This window comes from Anopheles coluzzii, chromosome 2 (assembly GCF_943734685.1).
Source record: "Anopheles coluzzii chromosome 2, AcolN3, whole genome shotgun sequence".
In the NCBI taxonomy this organism is placed as follows: Eukaryota; Metazoa; Arthropoda; class Insecta; order Diptera; family Culicidae; genus Anopheles; species Anopheles coluzzii.
In genome coordinates, this window is record NC_064670.1 from 40,140,280 (window position 1) to 40,162,153 (window position 21,874).

Here is a 21,874-nt window from a genome sequence, read left to right on the forward strand (position 1 = left end):
ATTCCGTGTTCGGAATCAAATCCAGAGCCGATTTCGGAGTCGACTTTGGACCCAATTACGAATATAGCTCCGGAATCGGAATCGATCTGGGAAACGCAATTTGCTCCGGTAACGGAATGAGAATTGACTCCAGAATTGGAACTAGCTCCGGAATGAGAATGAGTTTGTGAATTGAAATAGGAAGTTTCAGAAGCGAAATCAGTTCGGGAATCTCCATGAGAATGGATCCTTTTCAAGTAAATTTTGATTCTGTAAAGCTATCAATACGTAGCGCCCTTTCACCCAAACGTCTATTCTTATGAGGCTGCCGAAATCAACTCGGATTTCGACGCCGATCATGGAACAAGTACCGAAGCCGATTCCGGAACCAATTCCGGAGCCGATTCGGATTCCGGATCTACTATCCGGAGTCGATTCCAGAACATGTCGTAGCTATCCGGAATCGATTCCAACGAAAATTTCATTTTTCACCATCACTAATACGTATTGCATTCTTTCCTTAAACAAAACAGAAACATTTCCATTATTCTAAAACATCGATCATGTATTTATGGTGATTCATTCATTTTGTTTTATACATCAATATCTGTTTCCCATCGACAGTGAGTTTAGTTTACATATCCGTAATACCGAAACTTTACTTATTCACTCTGATGCTCTGTCCTATATAAATCTCCCAACTAGTCTAATAGTATCCGTAGTTACCGTAACCGCCAAACTGTTGCATCTGCTGCGGGCCGGGACCATTCGCACCGAACATCTGCTGGCCCTGGTACATGTAAGGATTGCCAAATTGCTGTTGCATCTGCCCTTGCGGCCCGGACATTTGTCCCATCGGCATTTGTCCCTGCTGTCCACCGAAGGGCATGCCCATTCCCATGGATTGCCCATGCTGCTGCTGTTGCTGAGGGAAGCCCGGATACATTGAGGAGGCATTCGGCGTGGCCGATGTTATCTTGCCGGGAATTGTTTTACCGACAGCACTTTCCCCACCACCACTACCAGCACTACCGCCAATCGTCGTGATCGGATTCGCGTAGCTATTGCTGCCGGCGGAACTGCCCGCTCCCGCTGTACTATGGCTGTTGGCGTCGGACACGGATTTCTGTAGCGATTCCATCAAGTTGGCAATCAAATTCTGCGTGTCGGACAGCGAAATTCCTGCAGAACTGTTGCCCCCACCACTGCCCGCATCGTTGTTGCCGCTCGTTCGGTGCGAATGGTTCGAGCTCGTGTCGTACGCATCGGCCGGCATTTTCGAGCCTGAAAGCAGCGGTACGTTCGACACGTTCTTGGATGCAGCGCGCAAAATATCATCGTACGAATAGTCGTCCTCGTCTTCCGAATCCATAATCATCGAGTTCCCTTTTTGCTGTTGAGGCTTTTGCTGATGCTGTTGCTGCTGCTGCTGCAGTTGATGTTGATGCATGTCTTTCTGTCGCTGTTGTTGCTGCTGTTGTGCGCGTTGCGCTGGCACTGCTGGCCGTTTTGGCCCACTGTTGCTAGACGCTGGGTTCGGTACCGGTTTACGACCTCCCATCGACGGTCCTGGCGACGGTTGGAACATATCGAATGTGGAGTCGTCATCTTGCTCCAAATAATTACGCTCGTCTTCATCGGACAGGCGGCTAGCAGCATCCCGCCGTCCACCAGTACCGCCATCGTTACCACCTGCCTTGGGATTGCTCCATGAGTCAAAGTTCACATAACGGCGCAATCGCTCGACACGATCCGGCTCGGTGCGTTCCAGCTTGCGCAGATAGGAGATGAGATGCATCTGCTCATCATTCGAAAGCTCCTTGAAGCTCTGCAGCAGCGTCTGCAGATCGGAGTCGGTTAGATTCTCCAAAATGCTCGACGACGGCTCGTCCTCATCGTTGTCCGCCATGCTGCCGAAGTTACCGGAACGCACCGGAATATCCATCTTTTTGTCGTTCCAGCGTGCCGCACCGCCAGCCGAGCCAGCCGCTTCCGGGCGCACACGTTCCGGCAGCTTCGACGGTCCAGCGGCCTGCGCAGCTACCGGGGCGGGAACAATCTCCTTCGGTGCTACCGGCACGACGGAGGGCGGCAGTGTGGCCATGTACGCTTTCGCCGTAACGAGCGAGTTCTTCTCCCGAGACATCTGGGCCATGGTGACGTACACGTTGATCAGCTGTTCCAGCTCTTCGGTGGTAAAGTCGGTCTTTCCCTGCGCAACAAGCGATTTGGCAAGCTGCTCTGCGACGGCAATCTTGTCAATGCTGGCCCCAGTGGCCGATGCGCTGATGGTGGCAGCCGCGGCAGTAGGAACAGCACTCGGGACAGCCGCTTCGCTCACCGCCACCGAATCGCGGGACAGCTCCTCCTCCGGTGGCTTAACAGGCTCGCGTTTCGATGCCTCGTGCAGCAGCCGGGCAATGTTACGCACCGCCTTCTTGATCGGTACCATTCGGTTTGCATCGATCGTTTCCGCCATCATGTGGCCTTTCAGCTTTTCCTTCACCGTCTCCAGAAACATGCAGTTGTCCTCGTTCAGCAGCAAATCGTCGGCCGAGTTCGCCTTCACCTTTTCCAGCGCGAGCGCTTTGGCCAGCAAATCGTTCACCTTTGGCCCCAAACTGCCCAGATACTCCTCGAACGCGGTCAACAGCCGACAGACCGCGACAAAGTTGAGCGGTGTCGAGCTGTCCGCATCGAACTCCGTACGCACGAACACCTTCTTGTTCGGGCCGTAGTAATTCTTCGCCCACTCGTCGTAATCCACCCGCTCCGCCACTGGTCCACCTCGATGCTTGCCACCGGGCCATTCGCCCCGGTAGTCCATCGGTGGGGCACGCTGCGAGCGACTTCGCGAGTAGCCGCCCTCGTACCCGTTATCGTCGCTGATGGGACTGCGGGACCGGTGGGAACGGGAGGTGGACCGTTTCCTTCCCGAATCCGACCACTCACCGCGGCGCGATGAGCGCGGCGACGACCGATTCTTGGACCGCATCGGCTGTCCGCCTTTATAGTCATCCTCCTCCTCGTCCGAGTTCACATCGATCAGGATCGGGGCCGCGGCCGTGCCCGCTTTGCGCTCGCTCGAACGGGCCCGCTTGCCCGCCGTGGGGACACGCAGTGCGTACTGCTCCCGCAGCTCGCCCGTCCGTTCTTCGTCCTCCGCCGGCAGGTTCATCTTGGTGCGGATCTCTTCCTTCTTTCGCGCGACCTCCTCTTCGTGCAGCTCCTTCATGCGCTTCGTCCAAAACTCGATCCATTCCGGCTTGAAGTTGTGCTTGGCTGGGTCCTTCTTCTCTGCCTGCAGCTCCTTGTACCGCCGGTTCCAGAACTTTTTCCACTCTTCCGAATACAGCGGGTGCTTCTCCGGGTTCTTTTCGTGATCCTTCAGCTGCTTCTCCAGCTTTTCCACCGCTATATCGACCGTACAGCGATACTTCTCCCACTTGTAGCGCTCGTGTGCAATGGCGGCCGACTGTATCGACAGCTCTCGGGGGGTTGGTAGCATCTGCTTCGCCGACGAATTTGCCGGCTGTGCTGCCCGTTGCTGCCGCTGGTAGGACACGTCACCACGGCCACCACCACCACTCAGTCTACTGCCCTGCCCATTGAGCGGGCTTCGCTTTCGCGTTCGTCCGCGATTCTCATCGTCGCCGCTGGACGAGATCGTTAGCATCGAGTTAGCACTGCTGACGCTCGAAATGGAATCCAAACTGCTACGGCGCTCGTTGCGTCGGTAGCGTTTCGGCGCACCCTGAACCTGCCCACCGCCACAGTCCTCGGCGGTGACCAAATCCTGCAGCACCTTCGCGTCGATCACCTCGACAAACTTCGGTCCCGTGCGCTCGTCGAAGTGAGTGCCGAACGAGATCTGCTGGCCAAACTTCACCCGGTTACGCTCGAACTCGGCCGCCTCGTACACCTGCGGCGTCAGCCGCCCGTGATGGTCCTCGATCGCTTCGCACACCGTTTGCACCACGCGGAAAAACACCTGGCCGCCGTTCTCCTGATTGTTGTTGCGATACGGGGACAGCATCTTGCGCACGGTCGGATAGTGCTTTTCGAGGAACTTGAACCGATGCCCCATCCCGATCATGTGCGTCGTGATGCCGCTCTCGTTGTTGTTGTGCAGATTGCACAGCACGCAGCTGTAGACGGGATCGGCACCGTTCGCCGAATCGATCAGCTCCACGATGTATTCCAGCCCGACCAATGGGCCATCGCGATAGCCGTCAAGCACGTTTTGCAACCGAGCCTGCGGTTTCATCAAGGACGGTGAGGAAGAGTCATTTTCCTGACCGCCACCACCGCTGCTTCCGGTGGAAGTGTTGTTCTCGTTCGATCCGGAAGTTGCTAAAAAAATAAGACAATTAACCGTACTTGCATTACATACATACAACCATCTAGAGTTAGTGTCTTTCGTTTACCTTTCGTCGGTTTAGCCACCAGTGAAGCACGGTACTGCTCTGCATCGAACACGGTCACGTTCAATCGGGCCTGATGCTTGCGGCCGGCGATATGAATTTGCAGCATGCGCTCGCCATACAGACAGGCCACGCCGCAGATATGGCACATGTACCCGAACAGCAGATCTTTGTTGCGCGGCGTGCGGCTGAACACGCACGCTTCTGTGCCATCGGACAGCCTAACCTTTGTATCGAGTACATGCTCCTCAAATTCTATCTCCGTCTGTGGGTTGAAGGGAGGAAAAACAGAGAAAAAAGAAGAGGAAATATAATTAGAACCTCGATACAAATAAGAGCTGTGTTTTATAGTTCCTAGATCGGGCTGCATGCTTCACGGTCGGTATTGTTCATTGGCACTTTTACACCTTTTACGTTCTCTCATTGCGCTCCTGTCACAATCGAACCACTTTCATCACACACTTCCACAGCACTTGTTTTATATCACTTCAGCACGTCACACATCCAGCACAAATGCGCCAGCAGCAGCACGTGTAAAGCTGCTAGTTGCAGAGCCAATTCACAGCACACATTTACACTTGCACATCCAGCACCGCTTCCAGGTGTCTGGAATAAAGGCTGTAGAACCCAGGCCGCCTAACACAGGGGAAGTAATTATGTTACATTCGGTACTTACCTTTGATCTCGGTACATTGTCACCGGGCTTAATTGCATCATTTGCTTCTTCAAGATCCATTCTCTCGATTTGGAACCTCGAGAACAATCGAGGTGGGGTGTGTGTGGCCTACCAATAGTAGCGAAAGTAGGCGGTTCAGTGATTTCGTGCGGAAACTTATACAAATGCCGGATGACGAACCCTCACGCTATTGGGTACAAGTTCGGGCGAAATCTTTTACAATATTTGCTCCCCTCCTTTCGGCCTTTCGGGTAATTATTTTATTGTTGTTAACCGTTACAAGCTAAATACTATTTTTCAGTGTCAGTCAGTTTTGATATTACGATACGTTGTTTCGCGATCGATGCAGGAATAGGAATTGATCCTTTCGAACACACCCAAAACACTTCGCTTACACACACTTGCACACTTCGATCACTGATTTCACACAGTAGTAGTAATAGAAGAGTTAGAAAAGGAAATGGTGCCGTTTCGGAGGGCACGTGTTGCTGCTACTTCCCTGCACTCCCGAGGTGAATCTGTTTGCTTTCTCACAGACTCGTCTTAAAGGGAGCCAAAGGGAAAGTAATTAAAACGCCTCGCGATAGATAAATTTCAAAAACCTGGCTGATGTATGTTGCCCAACAGCGCAGTTTTCTTTCTTTCTTCCTATACAGGACAATTAACCGCGGAACGCTATCTTATTCGTTCTTCTACTAACGCACGTTTCAATTAAGATTCACGCGCGCGTACGCTTTTTTGTGACAAAATCTGAAAGGAACAAATGAAAGAAGAGGATGCAATTAATAGATTTCATTCTGCCCCGCCGGTACAATCGATGCCTGATCCCACTTGGGTTCTAAAGTGAACGATGCAAAGCTGACAGTTTTTACTATATTGTTCTTATAAATGTCGTGTGTAAGTAATGATTCGCCTAAGTTTTACTTACCTTCACAATGTGTTTGTACTATGGTAATATTTAAAAGACACTCAGTAGGATATTTGTGGACCTGACAAGCGATCACTAACTATCATCACGAACAAGATTAACAACGTGTATCGATGTTTGCACACCAAACTTTTGATATTCATAATAAATGACACGACGCATCAATCTTTTTAACCGATTGATCGTACAACAAACATTTGATTTGACGAACTAACAATGCAATTAAACGCGATATGCAGTATTTGGCAAGCATATGAGCAAAGCCGTGATAGCGGATTGATTATGGGATAGGTCAAACGACGTGTGATAACGTTCTCGGGATCTCGGACTGTTGGTATTCGGACTCGATGTTGTAAGTGTCGGGGGCGGTCCCGTGGTACAATCGTCAACTCGAGAGACCTAGAATGGACCGTCCCCCGTAGCAAGGACTATTCGGCTGCGTGGTACTGAATACAGTCTCGAATGCCTATATAGGCCAGTATGTCCGCGGAGGACACCAAATAGAAGAAGTTGTGAGTGTTGCGGGAATATAGCATAGACATGTGTGGTTTGATGCGTTTACCCTTGACAGAGATAGCAAGAGGATAGTTTCTCCACAATATGTGGCCACGCTAACGCAGACTGTGTTGCACAGCACACGAGTTTTGCAAATGTTTGTTGAAGCAAATTGCTCTGAAGAGATATATCGTTTGTTAAAATAAAAAATAATTGAGTTGCTTTAATAATTGCTCGTTAAAACTAAACTAAGAACAAAACTCCTCTGAATAGAGAAAACTAAAAGCAAGCTAATATGGAAGGTATACCATCAACCATTTTCTTCTAAATCACGATATCGTATATATTTTTTGATGAAATAATAGCTACGATACCTGTGTTTAGGGTTTTATTTTCATAAACGTGGCTAGCAAATTGTATCAATTTAGGAACAGCCGAGTAAAAGTTGACTAACCGTATCATGAATTCAACAAGATATTTTAGATGTTTTTTGAATCGGAGAAACCGAGACAATGGGATAAATTAAGTTAGGCTGATGGCTTCGTAACGCGCTACTCGAGAACAGACTGTAGTTGTAATTTGCTACAAGATGTACTTTTCTTTAAATTTACATTCAACTGACTTTCTGAAAGAGCGGTCCTTCGCCAGGATGGAAATAGCAACTATCGTAAAGGTCTGCAGCTTATCACGGTATCGCGATATGGAGAACTCCCTCTTCGTCGGCTGTGGAGTTTGCGATCGATATGCTTGGGCTTCAGAGCAACGAGTTTTCGAAAGGATCGCGGAACTGGTTTCATGTGCGATTATTTAAAACCGGACTTTTTCTTCATTTTATTCTTCTTTGACACAGGAACCGTAATTGGTCTATTGTGTGTCTCCCCATCGCAGGACCGTTTAATGATGGACTTACTCCTTCTCTCTTTCACTTTTTTCCTGTGGTTTTACCCATAGCAGGGTAGTTAGTCCTGCGCATGGGGGGATGGGTCCCCGGATGGGAAGGAATAGATCCATTTACTGCCTTGTAGGTGTAAGCACGTCGATGCTTTAACCGGGCGTACAATCCGCGTTTTCCATTTGCGCTACTCGCTGCATCAAGCGAAACGCTGACAATGGGACTGTGATGATAAATGCACAGGATATTGATCTAATCTGCAAACCATTCACGAAGCCTCTAGCGGCTGTGTAGGCTTGCGGCATTGTCCGCCATTGCTTCACTGTGATGACGCTCGGTGGATTGTGATTGTTGTTGTATCAACTCAACAGTACCACAGCGATTGTACGAACTTGTTTGATTCGCTCGATACACAAACCTTCACGCACCTAGGTAGGGATTTGATTATTGCAGCGTTTTGTTACAAACTTACCTTTTATTTTATTGAGAATTTTCCGTGTTTTCAACAGCGATTACAGCGAACCATCGGCAACCCTTTTTTCACAGTGTGTGACGTTCATTTGACAGCCTTTGTACCGGTTATTTGAACCGGTTCAACACATCACAACGGACTTCTTTGTTGTGTTTGTAAATCTTTTTCAGCTGTACATTTACCATACTTTTGGTGTTAATTAGACGAAGGAAATTTGAACTTTTTCCCGGATATTTGCTTAATTTTTAATTTTATGAAACAAATAAACAACAATCACCGTACCGGTAAAATGGTATTGTCAAACGAACAAGCCGCGTCAAACGAGCTGATCCTAGCAGAGTGACCAGAAATACGATTTACAGTAGAACGTCGATTTTCCGGGGACGGATTAACCGGTGGGCAGCTTAACCGTGCGCATGAACTTGACAGTTGGTCTGTCGTGGCGAATATTTTCTGCAATGAACCGGTTAGCAAAAACATTTGTTGTGCAGCAATCTAGTGTCTAGTGATACTGTTTGACTGTATTTTTGATAAAAGACAATTTGAAATCTATTGTTAATGATTCAAAAAATATTCTACAAATGATTAATCGATTATATTGATGTGAATTTCTAGTAAAACCAGTGAATTTTAAAAATTGTAAATGAATTTGACATTTCTTAGACCGTTATCCGTGGAAGTCGATTAACCGGCATCCGTCTGGTCCCGAGCTGCCCGGATAATCGACGTTCTACTGTATCTGTATTCCTACCGATTTTTTATATGCCTACCGATTCACAGAAGACCACCCTAAAACTACCGATTTTTCATTTATCCTACCGAAAATCACAGATATTTGATATTCCAGTCGTTAAAGCTTAATCTGTGGCGCTTGGGATGCTGTTTCCAGGATCGCTATCCTTATTTGTTACTTATCGCGCAAATGCACGTTTGTTTGCCAGGCACGTGAAAATTGCTGCGTGAAAAATGCGTTTTAAATTCAAAATCTTATCCGTTAAAATTTCATAATACATTAAATGTTCATAATAAGTAGAAAATGTCAGTTCTTAGGATTCCGAGAATTGCGCGTCAAAGAAAATCATTTAAATTTGAAATTGAATTTCACCGTTGACGGTTAAAGTTTAAAAAGAAATTGATCCTTAAAATAATTTATTAAATTTAAAGAGATGCGTTCTCAACAGTGCTCCTGCCGAAATCTGCCAATATAATCTGGCCACACTGGCCCGCAGGGCAAAAGCTCGCTCGAAAGGTCAACAACCGTCGCAAAACGTCAAAAACAACCGTCGCCAGCGCCTCCAAATCGTTGCGAGTTTCGCTCGCTGGCGTCGTCGGTTTTCAGTACTTGTAACGTCGGTTTTGACGTTTTGCGACGGTTTTGCGACGGTGGCCGCCAAAAAGCTCGCCTTAACCAGTGGGCAAAGTGACCAGAAACACCGATGTTATATATATATACAGGCGGTCCCCGAGATACACGGTTATTGGGGACCGAAAACGGCCGCAAAATACCGCGTATCTCGAATTTCAGCATAAGTCGAATCTCGTAATTTCCAGCCAAAATATCACTAATTTCCGTGTAATTTTGCAAGTAGGGGGTGGTTTTAGCCACCAAATTAATTATTTGATATGTTTCTAATGAATTGAACAGTTTTAAACCTTTTTAAATGCTATTTTACATTCGATCAATATGGAAATTATTTGGTATTTCACAATGGATGTGTCAAATCAGTACAATTTGCTCCAAGAACTGTAAAATTTTGAAAACCGCGTATCTCCGAATCCGCGTATAAGAGGTACCGTGTATCTCGGGGACCGCCTGTATCTAGGGTTTGAAGGAAAAATCTCAATGTTTTTAATCATTGAACTATAAAACTCAGCCAAGCAATCAAATCAGTCTAAATAATCCAGTGAAAATCAAATGACAGCACCTACAGTAAAATCGTATCCGATGGAGCTCTGCTGCGGCTCTAAGCGGTCGCGTGGTGGCCCGAGAAAAATAACTTGCCATCACTGAGAAGAAAATGTGCATCTTAGTCCTTCTTTGGCTTAGAATTCCTAGTACAATTTTCAAATCGACACTTCAGAAAGACCTTCATTTGTGTAACCGCTGAACCAAATCTAATCCATAATCTAGATAAAGAATGCATATTCTCGTGAGATGGAACTTTCATTTTACGCATTAGCACTTCCCCCCCCCCCCCCTCCCCCGCGGAGTTTCGAGTTTTAACCTACCGAAAACTACAGATAAGGCGGCGCTCTGGGACCAATCGAACGAGACAAACAAACACGACTCTGTTCGATAGGTGCTCTGTCAGCTGTTCGATGTCTTATAGACCTGTCATGATGCACTGCAATACGCCTTTCTTTTCGTCTCGAAAATGAAGCATTTTCATAGTTTAAATGAATATCCACCTACAGGGGGAAGATTCAACTCATAATTTACTAGTTATTCACATCTATAATAACATAGAAATCATTCAAATTTAATATTGAAAAATGTAAACAAACGTCCATGCCAAAACACATACAGTGCATACACATGGATTATGTACACACAATAGTTTAATACGTTTCAATCCTTTATATTTGATGTTATAATTGATTGAAAAGTTTAACAATAATTATTGATAGCTATTTTAAATATTTTGCACGCAATTTTAAGAAGAAAAAGAGACAAACTACGTAAACAAACTTAAAAATGTCCCGAATTGAATTCTATCTACTGTAGCTGTGAAGCGTTTGACAGCCAAGGTACTCACAGCACAGGTGGGTATCGAACATTACAGACAGAATCAACTGACATGTTCGACTCGACGTTTGTCTTGTTTGTTTGTTTGTGTCTGACAGTGCACCTCCATATGATTATATGGGTTTGTTCGTGTCGGATGTCGTGTTCGATTGCTGCTAGAGCGCCGTCAATATGTTGGGCTCCTGCCGAAAACCGCCAAAATAATCTGGCCACACTGAATCCTTGACAAAAGGAAAACATTGATTGTCAAAATTTTTCTACCATTGCGTCTATTGTTTTGCTGCGCGCCCGATTGGAAAGCAGCTTGTTTACGAAAGATTTAGCAAACCCGAAATAAAGTGCTTCGCCGTGTTCTCAAGGGCCAATGCATGGACGCGCGTACCCGAATGTATCGCGTCCTTCCACAATCGATTGTACAGAACTGAACTGTAGCTCGTGCGAAGCGTTGTTGTGTAAGCGAACGGGCGGGAGCAAATCGGGACCGCGAATGGTGTGGTGGCAAAGGCGAAACACACAGTCGTGCGTGTCACTATGAGCGAACGGTGGAACATTGCTAACAGTGCGTTGCGAGGTGGCTTGGGCATTAACGGCATGGGCAGTGGAAGCAATGCGGGCGGCAGCAACGGCGTCGGCAATGGTGTTGGCAACAGCTTAGGGCATCATCCTGGCGTGGGAGTGACGGCGGCAGCAGATGGCGGCGGTGGCAGCATTGGTGGTGCAGGAGCTGGAATCAAAGTGGGCATACACGGTGCCGGAGGTAGCGGCACCATCACCACCTCCACTACCACCACGTTCAGTGCGGCAAACGGAGAGTCGGGAATACTGCGCCGTACCGGGCATTATCACCACCACGGCGGCACACCGGACAACTTTGACGATCTGCTAGTGTTCGGGTACTCGTGCAAAGTCTTCCGCGACGACGAGCGAGCACGTTTCATCGATCAGGGCCGGCATCTGATACCGTGGATGGGCGACAATCAGTTGAAAATAGACAGGTTAATAGCTCCTTTATGTACCTTCTATACCATTTTATTTCTGCTCAACCAAAAAACACATGCAATATCAGAAACAAAACGTTTGTACCGATCAAGCCTAAGCCAAACAGCGCAGCATCGTCCGGCCACAGCGGCAGCGTCGTCCAGATCCAGATCAATCGACGCACCACACCGACTGGAACGGTATTACGTGAAGAGTCTCGCCTGATGGATGACAGTAACCCCCCCGCTGGAGGAGATCCAATCAAACTATTCGGTGTAATCGCACAGCATCTGCTGTAGCAATGGGGAGGATCGTTCGGTCGCAATACACAGCATGATCCTCCTCATCTGGCAGTTTACTACGATGAGATCATTTGAACGTTTCATGTTGTGTGCTACGATCTCTGTCATGGGCAAATGTGCGGACAATAGTGGACATACGAGCTGTTCGAGCCACCTCCCCGTAAATCGATTTTGCTGAAGCCGAATGCCTCGATAGAAGCAAACACGAAAAGAAAAACCGTACGTTATATTATTCAATTTTAGGTCAGAAAATAATCAAAACCAATTCCATCCCAACAAGTAGTCGATCGGCGGCAGTGGTATGTATAAAACAAGTGGTAATTGAAACATCTCCAAATGTTTGATTTAATTCTCTACATTTTTTTCTCTATTCTTCTTGTGTTGTAAGCAAAGCAAAACCAAAAAAAAAAACAAACTGCAAAAAATACAAATCTCACTGCCACCACGGACTGTCGAAGATGAATGCAACACGGGTGGGACAGTACGGAAAGGGAACAACCCACCAACCCCTGGTTTTCAATGAGGGAAAATTCATGGATCGATTCGTACATACGTTTCATGTTGCATGAATCTCCCCATATTTGGAACCTATCCATCATAGGGGTGGTAGAATCCGGGTTTCTGTTTCTTAATTTCCGCGTCCATTACACAAAACCCTTTCTCGTCTGTCTCTAACAAACATGTTTGCATAGTCTTGCAGCGACGTTCATTGAGATATGCAGCAAAAGAATCTAACCAAAGAACCTCCCCGAAAATGACATCAAATAAACGTATCATACACGTGTCTGCAAGCGCGTGACCATCGAATTGGGAAGATGGATGCTGATTTTTGTTTTTCCGTTCTTTGCTTTTTTTTCTCTTTCCTGTCTCTTTCTCTGGCTTCCGCTGCATTCCGGGTTGGACATTCCCTTTCGGATGCAGATATGATGCGCGCGGTGCGTTACACGACCTTGCACCGTACGAACCACCGCCCGGTGGGTATCAGAATCGTTTGGAGGGTCTGACTGCCGCCGAGCAGAAAGCGGAACAGCTCTGCGAGGAGGAACGATACTACAGCCTGTACAATAATGAGGTGGAAGAGGAAATGTATCAAGGTAGGAGGTAACGCAGGTTATAGCTTTGCGATCCATTTGTAATCTAACGAGCATTTATCTTTCCACAGAAGAGGCCCGCAAACGGGAGACGATGTTGGGCAATCAGGTTCCGTTCAACTATGACGCTCCCGCACCGCAGGAAGGGGCCACAGTGGCGACGGTTGAAGAACGCACCGGAACCAGTGCCGACGAGCACGATGACGATCCGTACCAAGTGCCGAAAGGGTTCGAAATCCCGCCGGACATTCCGCTGCCCGAGACAATGAAAGAGCACGCCATCATTGAGAAGACGGCCAAGTTCATTGCCTCCCAGGACGCGCAGATGGAGATATTGCTGAAAACGAAACAGGCCAACAATCCGTTGTTTGATTTTCTCAACCAAAGTGGTCGTTTGTTCCGCTACTATCGCCATGTGCTGCTGGCGTTCCGAACCAACCAGTATCCGATCGCAACCGACCAGCAGGCGGTGGAGCAGAATGGAAACGAGAGTGGCACCGATGCAGAGCAGCAGAGCAGTGAATCAGCTGCACAACTCCTCAACCGACCAAAAGTAATTGTGCCAGCAATCAAGTACAAACCATCAGTCGATTGTGCCTATACGCAACTGATTAGCAAGATAACGGGTGCCCCCATACCGACGATGGTTGCGGAAGAGGCGAGCAGTACGACGGAAGTTGCATCGGCAGCAGCCCAACCACTCACCGCCCTCAACACCGAAGCCGAATACTATACGGAGGGTTCCACGCCTTCCGTAGAGATCAAGAAAGTATCAACCGGTTTGGCCGGATTGGTGCAGTACGATTCGGATAGTGGGGACAGCGAGGAGGATGGAACCAACGACAAAAAGCCGGTAGTCCAGCACCAGCCGGGTAAGCGCGAAAGCCCCAAAAAGGTGAAGGAACTTCCGCCATTCAAGGGTGTTGTGCCTGCGGTAACAATTCAGCACGTTATCGATCGGACGGCGATCTACGTGGCCAAGAATGGGTACAGTTTTGAGGAGGCACTGCGGGCCAAGAACGATGCACGCTTTGTGTTTCTGAATCAGGCCCACGAATACTATCCGTACTATGCGTACCGAGTGCGCCAGCGGATGAATGCCGGTGAGGCTGGCCTAGGGCTACTGCAGCCTCCAAGTCCCCCACCGGCCAAGGTGCGCATGGAGACGGAAAATGGTACAGTGGTAGAAACGACACCGAGCCTAGGGATCAAGGCAGTTCACACGGCTGCACCGAAGGCGATTGCCGCACCGGTCACAAACATTCAGCACCAGAAGCTGGGGGCGCCGGTTAGTTTTTCACTCGTTTCACGCAAATCAAAGGAGGACGGAGGAGCAGTCAAAACGATGCCTGGGCTGGGAAGCGACGAGGAAGAGGACGGTGACAAGGAGACAAAGCAACAGGAGATAAAACATCAGGAGACAAATAGCAATGTACAATCTACAGAAGGGGGTGACAATGTGGGAAAGGAATCAACCGCCGGCGACGGACACGAGAGGAAGGATATCGCCAAATCTCCGAACGTTTTGAAGCAAGAACTCGAAAACGATCTGTTAGTGGATGGAGCAGACGTGCTTGAGGAAGCTGTAGTAGCTTCTTCGGCAATCGAACGCCTGGAACGGGAACCGGCAGTAGCGAAGGAAAAGCAGGCCGAACGCAAAAAACGTGCCAACATGTTCCTGAACTTAATCAAGGCCGTTGGAACGGAAAAGAAGGTCGAGCGGCCTCACCGAGAACCAACCGACAATGGTGCTTCGGATGAAAGGCATTCTCCAATAGAATCCTCCACAAAAGATCTACCGACCAGTGATGCAGAGGAAGGATCAATCCATTCCGTACGCTCGACCACCCCATCGCCGAAGCAAACAGCTCCGAAAACACCGATCATAAACTCCAATCTACCCACGACGGTGATCGATGACGACGACGACGATGATGTGGTGCTCGTCAGTGAAACACTTCCCAAGCCACGGTCCCGATCCCGTAACCGAGGCCATTCCGTGTCTGATCCAGAACGTTCCAGCAACGGTACCGATCGGCACACGAAGAAGAAAAAATCCAAAAGCCGGCACCGTTCATCGAGGTCTAAGAAGAAATCGAAAAAGAAATCTCGCTCCCGATCACAATCCCGATCGGGGTCGGAACGATCTTGCTCACGGTACTCGCGAGGCCGAAAAAGTACCCGTCGCGATCGCACGAGATCACGCAGCCACGGAAGCAACAGTACCAGTGACGACACTCGTGTCGATCGTGCCAAGCGAACGAAAAAATCTAAACGTGCTACCCGTAGTCGCTCGATATCACGATTGCGCTCACGGTCCCGTTCGCCTCACAGGCGCTCCTCCCGATCGCGATCACGCTCCAAAAGCAAACGACCGCGAAAACGGAAAGCATCGGTTGAGAGAAAACAGCAACGGAGGCGTCGTTCGCGCAGCCGGTCCGGGCGGAACAGCGATAGCGATGGGGAATATCACGCCCGACACCGGGGCCAGCCGAGGAGGACGGATGCCGGTGTCGGTCGTAGCTACGAGTACGATGAACGGTATCCACCGGCAAGGGCAAGATACTGGGAATGCTAGCATGGACACGGGGATTGCAGTGACACTGTCCTCTCGAATAGGCAAATGGGTGGAATTGACTCAAAACGATCTAGTGTGTAAGATAAGAAAATAAAGTTGGACCACCGACCACCGATGGTCAACGATCAATATATTAATCTTTTTTTTTTTTAATTTCATTTGCTCTCTGAATCCCTAGAATATATTCAAGATAGAACACGTGTTCGAATATTTGCTTGAGATTTTGAACCCATTGTTAAGGATGTTTGACCGTTGACCCAGTGTTTGATATATGAATCGGTTTTTCGGTTTATTATTTCTAGTCAATAAACCGATAACCGAATTCTAAAATATTCGGGAACGATCAAAAGATCGTACGATACGATAAATTATAGTCATTCATTTTATTTCATGACTACGATTTCTGAAATGTTTGACAACCCTGACCTCAAAACCATATTTTTTTTAAAAATGATTAACTGTTCGTTGAACGTAGACCAAGTCAAACGGAAAACGTTGTAAAGCATTAATTTGTTGTAACAAATTTAAATAATTTTAAGAAAATCATGTTCCGTCCTACCACTTACAGTATTCATTCTCACAGCATTAAGCCGCACATCATTTCTTCCACGGTGGATGTTCTATCAATAATGTTGCCTGATAAAGAATGGATTTGCTGCCTCTCGACCCTTCTTCTGGCCACCGGAACGAAGCTACCGGAGAGAGCGATAGTAGTACCAGCGCGCATTCGCGAGACCAATCAAACCTCCCATTCTACCGACCGACCAACGGACTTTTCTGCGGCCTTTGATAACGTTTGGCATCGTGTAATTGTTTCGTAATTGCCATCATTATAATTATAAGCTTGTGCGATTTTTATGGCATCACCATTAGCAGCCACACTTCGTAGCTAGTTCAGGAGAAAGAAAGAAAGAATCAGTGGAAAAACGGCAAACTCATTGCTAGATCAGCGCTACACTTTCCTTGACCTTCGATAGCGCTAACGACGCGGAAGATTGTTACTGCAGACTTTGGCTTCTCTTTTTTTTTGGTTGAGGTTTGCTGTTTTGTAATCCTCTCCGCCGTGATCGTACAGTTGTGAAATTATGCTACCCGTTATAGAATGTAACAAAAAAAAAAACGAATGATCTTACACCCCAGAAATAGAGACGATAAGGCAATCAACGAACCGTAGGCCCTTTTTTCGGAGCAGTTGTTTCAAGATGCTCTCAACGCGCCCTGCTTAGTCACATGTGTCTGCGGGTCACGAGACGTGTTATCACACACCAGTGACAGTGATTTGTGTTAAAGAGCGACACGGGAGATCACTGAACACCAGTGATCCCCGTTACGTCCGTGCTTGAGCTGAACTTGTTGTTTCCAGTCCCAATTGGCTGGCTAATTACAACTGCCTTAGGTGGTGTTTCATGATTTCATGATTTTGTCGCAATCTTTAAACTGAATAAATCTTCACAAGATATGAACATTTTGAAGATATACACGAAGATCTATAGGGGCATACTAAACAGAAATACTACAAAAAAGGGGATAACTAGGATAGGATAACTTTTATCCTACGGTTTCAAAACTTCTGGCCGCTGGATGGATCTTCTTCTTTTGGCTCAACCAACCGTTGTCGGTCAAGGCCTGCCTGTAACCATTAGTGGGGCTAACTTTTAGATTACCTCCCATAGCAGGGTAGTCAGTCTCTACGTATGGCGGCACGGTCTATTTGGGGGTTCAACCCATGACGGGCATGTTGTTAAGTCGTACGAGTTGACAACTGTACCATGAGACCCGCGGCGCTGGATGAATGCTTTTTACTTATTGGCTATTTTGCGGTAATCATCGTGGCTATTTCTCCGGTAATGGCCGGTAAACCGTTCACAACAGTTGCAATTGAATCCGTACACAAACCTCCTAGTGGGATTATTAAATTCGCTCATTTTTCAAATTTTCAAATTCTTCAGAAAAGAACTACTAGTCCGTTACGCGATCTCTTATTTAACAACATCACCATTCACAGGGTGCCCCGATCAAGCTTGAGGATAAAACAATTGCGGGCCGCACGAAATTGAATCTAGCTTGATCCGGATTTCCAGTATATGATATATTTATAGAGTGACACCGAATGTGCATCCCGCTTCATGCATTCACGTGCCGTTTGTGCTTTTTTGCGTCGTTTTGTCGTCCTCGGCTATCACTCCAATTGGCTACACTACCTTCCGCGCAAACACAGTAACGCATCTTACTGTATTACAGTGTTTAGCGAAGATCTAGGTCATAAATTTTAAAGAATTTCTAGAATATCTTCCCCTCGTATAACGGGAATTAAAAATAGGAGTAGTAAAAGCAATTGATCGAATTATCATTCCGTCATTGACGCCGTGCCTATTATCTTGCAAGATACTACCCGATAGGAGAAGATAACGAAACATACAAACAATAAGGATCGAAAACATTAAAAAACCCACAAACCCAGCTACTAATCAGACAATTCAAATCCCAATACCCGATTAAGCTTATCATCGCGGTATCACCATCGCCGCCACACCCCGGGCTTGGAAGGGAAGAACGCTGCTGCTGCTGCTGCTGCTGCTGGTTGGAGGGATCATCATCTTGTTTGTTTTTTTGTTGTTCTTGTGTGCCCCCCCTCGTACGCCACATACGTAGACATCGTGGCCAGACTAATCTTGGGGTTGCAGTAAAGTGATTGAGATTTCTTTGCCATTAAAATGTCCATGGTGGTGAGTGGCAGCAGCAAGGGTGTGTGTATGTAACATGGCTGTATATAAAACGGCGAGATGCCTCGTGCCAGGATCAAACGGTTGCCTGCTGCCATTCGAATCGGACAACCGACCGCACCAGCTAGAGGCAATAGTAGTTTAAGTGAAGTGTGAAGTGAAACAAGCGTGAAAAAGGGTGCTTGTGTGTTGTAGTGATCGCTTATACGATCGTATTGTGTGAAGAAATAATATTTACTACAAATCCATAATGAGAATTATCATTGAAGAGGTATTAAATAATTTTGTTCGTTGGACGATCAGAGTGCAAATCATTGATAACAGAGCTTAAAATCTCCAGCAAACTTTAAATAACGGTCACCTTCTGCCCTTTCCGACCCATTCCAGCACCCGAACGTGTTGGATGTCTCGGAGCTGCTACGTCCCGAGCCAAAGTTCGTAGACAAGGAAGTGTCCAAGTTCCGGGACTATACGGTCGATGAAACCGATCCGCTGAAGGAGCGTGTCCGGCGCACGTACAAGCTGATGCACACCCATCAAACGGTTGACTTTGTCAAAGGTACGATCCCGTCGATTGCGCACCGCGCAGATAATAATACGGTTTACGCGCGACACCCATCCGGATTAAATTATGACCCCCTTTTGGAGGGAGGAGAGAGCCAGGAAGCGTAAACCACGCTCATGATAACGGTTATCGAACTGGAGACAAACAGCGCGCAAATAAAACGACGCAAATAGCGGGATCAACCTGCCAAAACAGGGTCAAGAGTCGCGTTCGGACCTTGCCACGCGAATATGCGAGACAAAATCAGGCCAACTAAGTGGCGACCTTAGGTGCTTACGATTTTGCACCAATCCACTCCACAAAAGCAAGGCCCCCGCTGGTGTGATGATTGCGCCTCCGATAAGCGACGATGACTAGATTTGTTTTGATAGTTTTTCGATAACGTTCGAATGACGCTACGCCACAAACATAAACAAACCGGACGCTAACAGTCGTAGTCACCACTGGCCATGTGCGTGACGCGCCTGTCTTTCTCTCTCTCTATCTTTTGCCACGCGCAAAACCATGTGCTGCTGGCTTGTGAGGGAAAGTTTTGCGCGCGCGTAAAACGTAAAGTCGCTCTTGCGTATGAGTACAATACCAATCTCAAGCATGGTTATTTACTAAACAATGCGTTCTAAACAATTCGCCCTTTCTGTAGGTCGCCATGCCGATTGGCTTAAATTCGATCACTTCAAGGCAACCGTGCGGCAAGCGCTGGAGAGGCTGAACGACCTGGTCGACGAGTCGGATCCGGATCTCGATCTGCCGAATATTGTGCACGCGTTCCAGACGGCCGAACGGGCCCGTGCCGAGTTTCCCGAGCTAGACTGGTTGCATCTGACCGGGCTGATTCACGATCTCGGCAAGGTGATGGCATTCTACGGCGAGCCCCAGTGGGCGGTGGTGGGCGATACCTTCCCGGTCGGGTGCGAATGGGGCCCAAGCATTGTGTATCGCGAGGACAGCTTCGTCGACAATCCGGATGGAGCAAACCCGAAGTACAAGTAGGTAGAAGGTGGAAGGAGCCTAGGAATTGTTATCATTACATTGGCTTAATTGTTTTCATACCAATCGTCAGCACAAAGAATGGAATGTACGAACCCAACTGCGGGTTGGAGCAACTGACCATGTCCTGGGGCCACGACGAGTATCTGTATCGAGTGCTGAAGCACAACGGTAGTACTCTGCCCGAGCAGGCGCTACACATGATTCGCTATCATTCGTTCTACCCTTGGCATTCCGGTGGCGACTATCATCATCTGACCAACGAGAAGGACGAGCAAACCAAGCAATGGGTGCTGATGTTCAAGTAAGTTGATAAGAGTCAACGCGCTTTGGCGAGACAAAAAGCGAGAGAAAGAGAGAAACGTGTACTAATGATGTAATGTTCGATTCACTTTCTAGCCGGTATGATCTTTACACCAAATCAACCACGCTGCCAGATATTGAGGCATTGTGGCCCTACTACCAAAGCTTGATCGATAAGTACTGTCCTGGAGAGTTGGAGTTTTAGGCTGGAAGTGTTACTAGAGAGAGTTCGAATCAAATTCTATTGGATTGGAACACACTCACAATCGTGCCATTTTTTATAGGTATAATTTAGTAACACCGTAACAAGTGGAATACCGTTAAAATCTTATCTTTTTACCTCAACAAACACGTGTACCTAAGGTCAAATATGGTAATCTGTTTTCATCATGCAAGTAAACTGTGATGCATTTAACAATGATTCCGATCTTCGTTTCTAAATCTATGAAATTGTTGTTACTATAGGATAACCAGCATAGTAAAGTGCCGAGATTTGGAAAAATAAATGACTCTTTATCTTAACTACGGAAAACCATTGGCTTTGGTCATAGGCGATTGAAATTGGTTGTTGTTGTTTGTACAGTTTAAAGAAGTTTTGGCTCGAGCGGAGTTCTTTCGCCTCTTGATTGAAATTGGTTACAGGTTTTATCAGTATCATTAACGCAAGCAGTTGAATATGCTCGTCCTAGCTGATAAGAGATATCCGAAACCTTCCTGAATGCATCTAATATTGTATTTTGAACGTTGATGGTTACAAGACTTGGCAGATATCACAACAAATTCTGCTTGTCGATGCTAATTTTGAGAGAAGAACAAGCTCAGTGAGTTTGTTTGTCAAATTAACTTATGTTAAAGTAAATTTTAACTGAGCATTTATCGATAGGTAATTTATTGTAATTTTCGAAATATTTCATTTAAAAATATGTTGAAAAGAAAACGAAAGAAAATTAAATGAATACCACTTACGAAAGGAGCTTCGTGGACTTGTGGGTTTTGTAACTGGTCACAGACTTTAAACGCCCTCTGCCTTCAAAGGTAAAACACGTGTTGTAGGTGGTGTATCACTGTGGTGATATAATGCACAAGAAGAAAATTCAATATGTTTTTCAGTGTTACTGTAGGTTACTACGGCTTACTCCGTCTCGTGGACTGTATAGTGCGGGAGATTAACTCCCGAGCAAAAGCCTTGAAAACGGCTGACATTCCGATAAAGGCCTTCGCTATGCTAACTGCGGAGAATTTTGAAGAGGTTTGGCCACTCTTAAGGAGAATCGAACTTCCCAATAAGAACAATGCTCACCTAAAACTTGAAGAAAAAACTTAGTTAAATACATTGGAATTCAAACTTGATTAATTGGCAATTTCTGGGATGTTCTAATCAGGAGCCTACATGCTTCGTTAGCGATAGATACATTTTCTTTTACAATACGTTCGCACTATTCCAACTGGACTTTAGTTAAAAGGGATTTTTGGTTAATGGGAAAATAGATGTAGTGCGTGTTGCCTATGTTTTAATCATCGTTTTGTCACGTTTAGTCTTAAGTTACAATAGTTAACACGTAAAAGGTCGCAAGAGACGAATCCTATTTAACAATGCGGCGCGTGACATGTCGGGTAGTTGACGATCACAAATGACATTAAACTCACGGCACATACGAATAAACGGATCAGAAGAGCCAAAGCGAGTGCGGCGTTCCTCCATGTCGAGTAGCGATCTAGCACGGAGAGATCTCGG

General features: G+C 46.9%; 3 protein-coding genes across 4 annotated transcripts; 2 read left to right on the forward strand and 1 right to left on the reverse strand.

The window, feature by feature from the left end:
- Positions 1-523: 523 nt before the first annotated feature.
- LOC120947516 (uncharacterized protein CG7065-like) lies at positions 524-7,963 on the reverse strand. Its single transcript, XM_040362894.2, has 4 exons — positions 7,867-7,963; positions 5,080-5,829; positions 4,407-4,668; positions 524-4,332 (listed from the first exon to the last, which is right to left on the reverse strand). Exons 2-4 carry the CDS (start codon positions 5,137-5,139, stop codon positions 686-688), a joined length of 3,969 nt encoding a protein of 1,322 aa, XP_040218828.2. The 5' UTR covers positions 5,140-5,829; positions 7,867-7,963; the 3' UTR covers positions 524-685.
- Positions 7,964-10,847: 2,884 nt separating this feature from the next.
- Positions 10,848-15,698, forward strand: LOC120948547 (protein suppressor of white apricot). 2 transcript variants are annotated; one of them, XM_040364994.2, is made up of 3 exons: positions 10,848-11,607; positions 12,814-12,986; positions 13,055-15,698. In XM_040364994.2, the coding sequence occupies exons 1-3, from the start codon at positions 11,144-11,146 to the stop codon at positions 15,559-15,561; spliced, it is 3,144 nt and encodes a 1,047-aa protein (XP_040220928.2). In that variant the 5' UTR covers positions 10,848-11,143; the 3' UTR covers positions 15,562-15,698. The 2 variants fall into 2 exon arrangements, with proteins under 2 accessions (XP_040220928.2, XP_040220929.2); XM_040364995.2 differs by lacking the exon at positions 10,848-11,607 and adding an exon at positions 11,821-12,191.
- Positions 15,699-18,344: 2,646 nt separating this feature from the next.
- On the forward strand, positions 18,345-20,671 carry LOC120951766 (inositol oxygenase). Its single transcript, XM_040370662.2, has 5 exons — positions 18,345-18,555; positions 18,672-18,843; positions 19,490-19,835; positions 19,910-20,140; positions 20,236-20,671. The coding sequence occupies exons 1-5, from the start codon at positions 18,535-18,537 to the stop codon at positions 20,342-20,344; spliced, it is 879 nt and encodes a 292-aa protein (XP_040226596.2). The 5' UTR covers positions 18,345-18,534; the 3' UTR covers positions 20,345-20,671.
- The last annotated feature ends 1,203 nt before the right edge of the window (positions 20,672-21,874 follow it).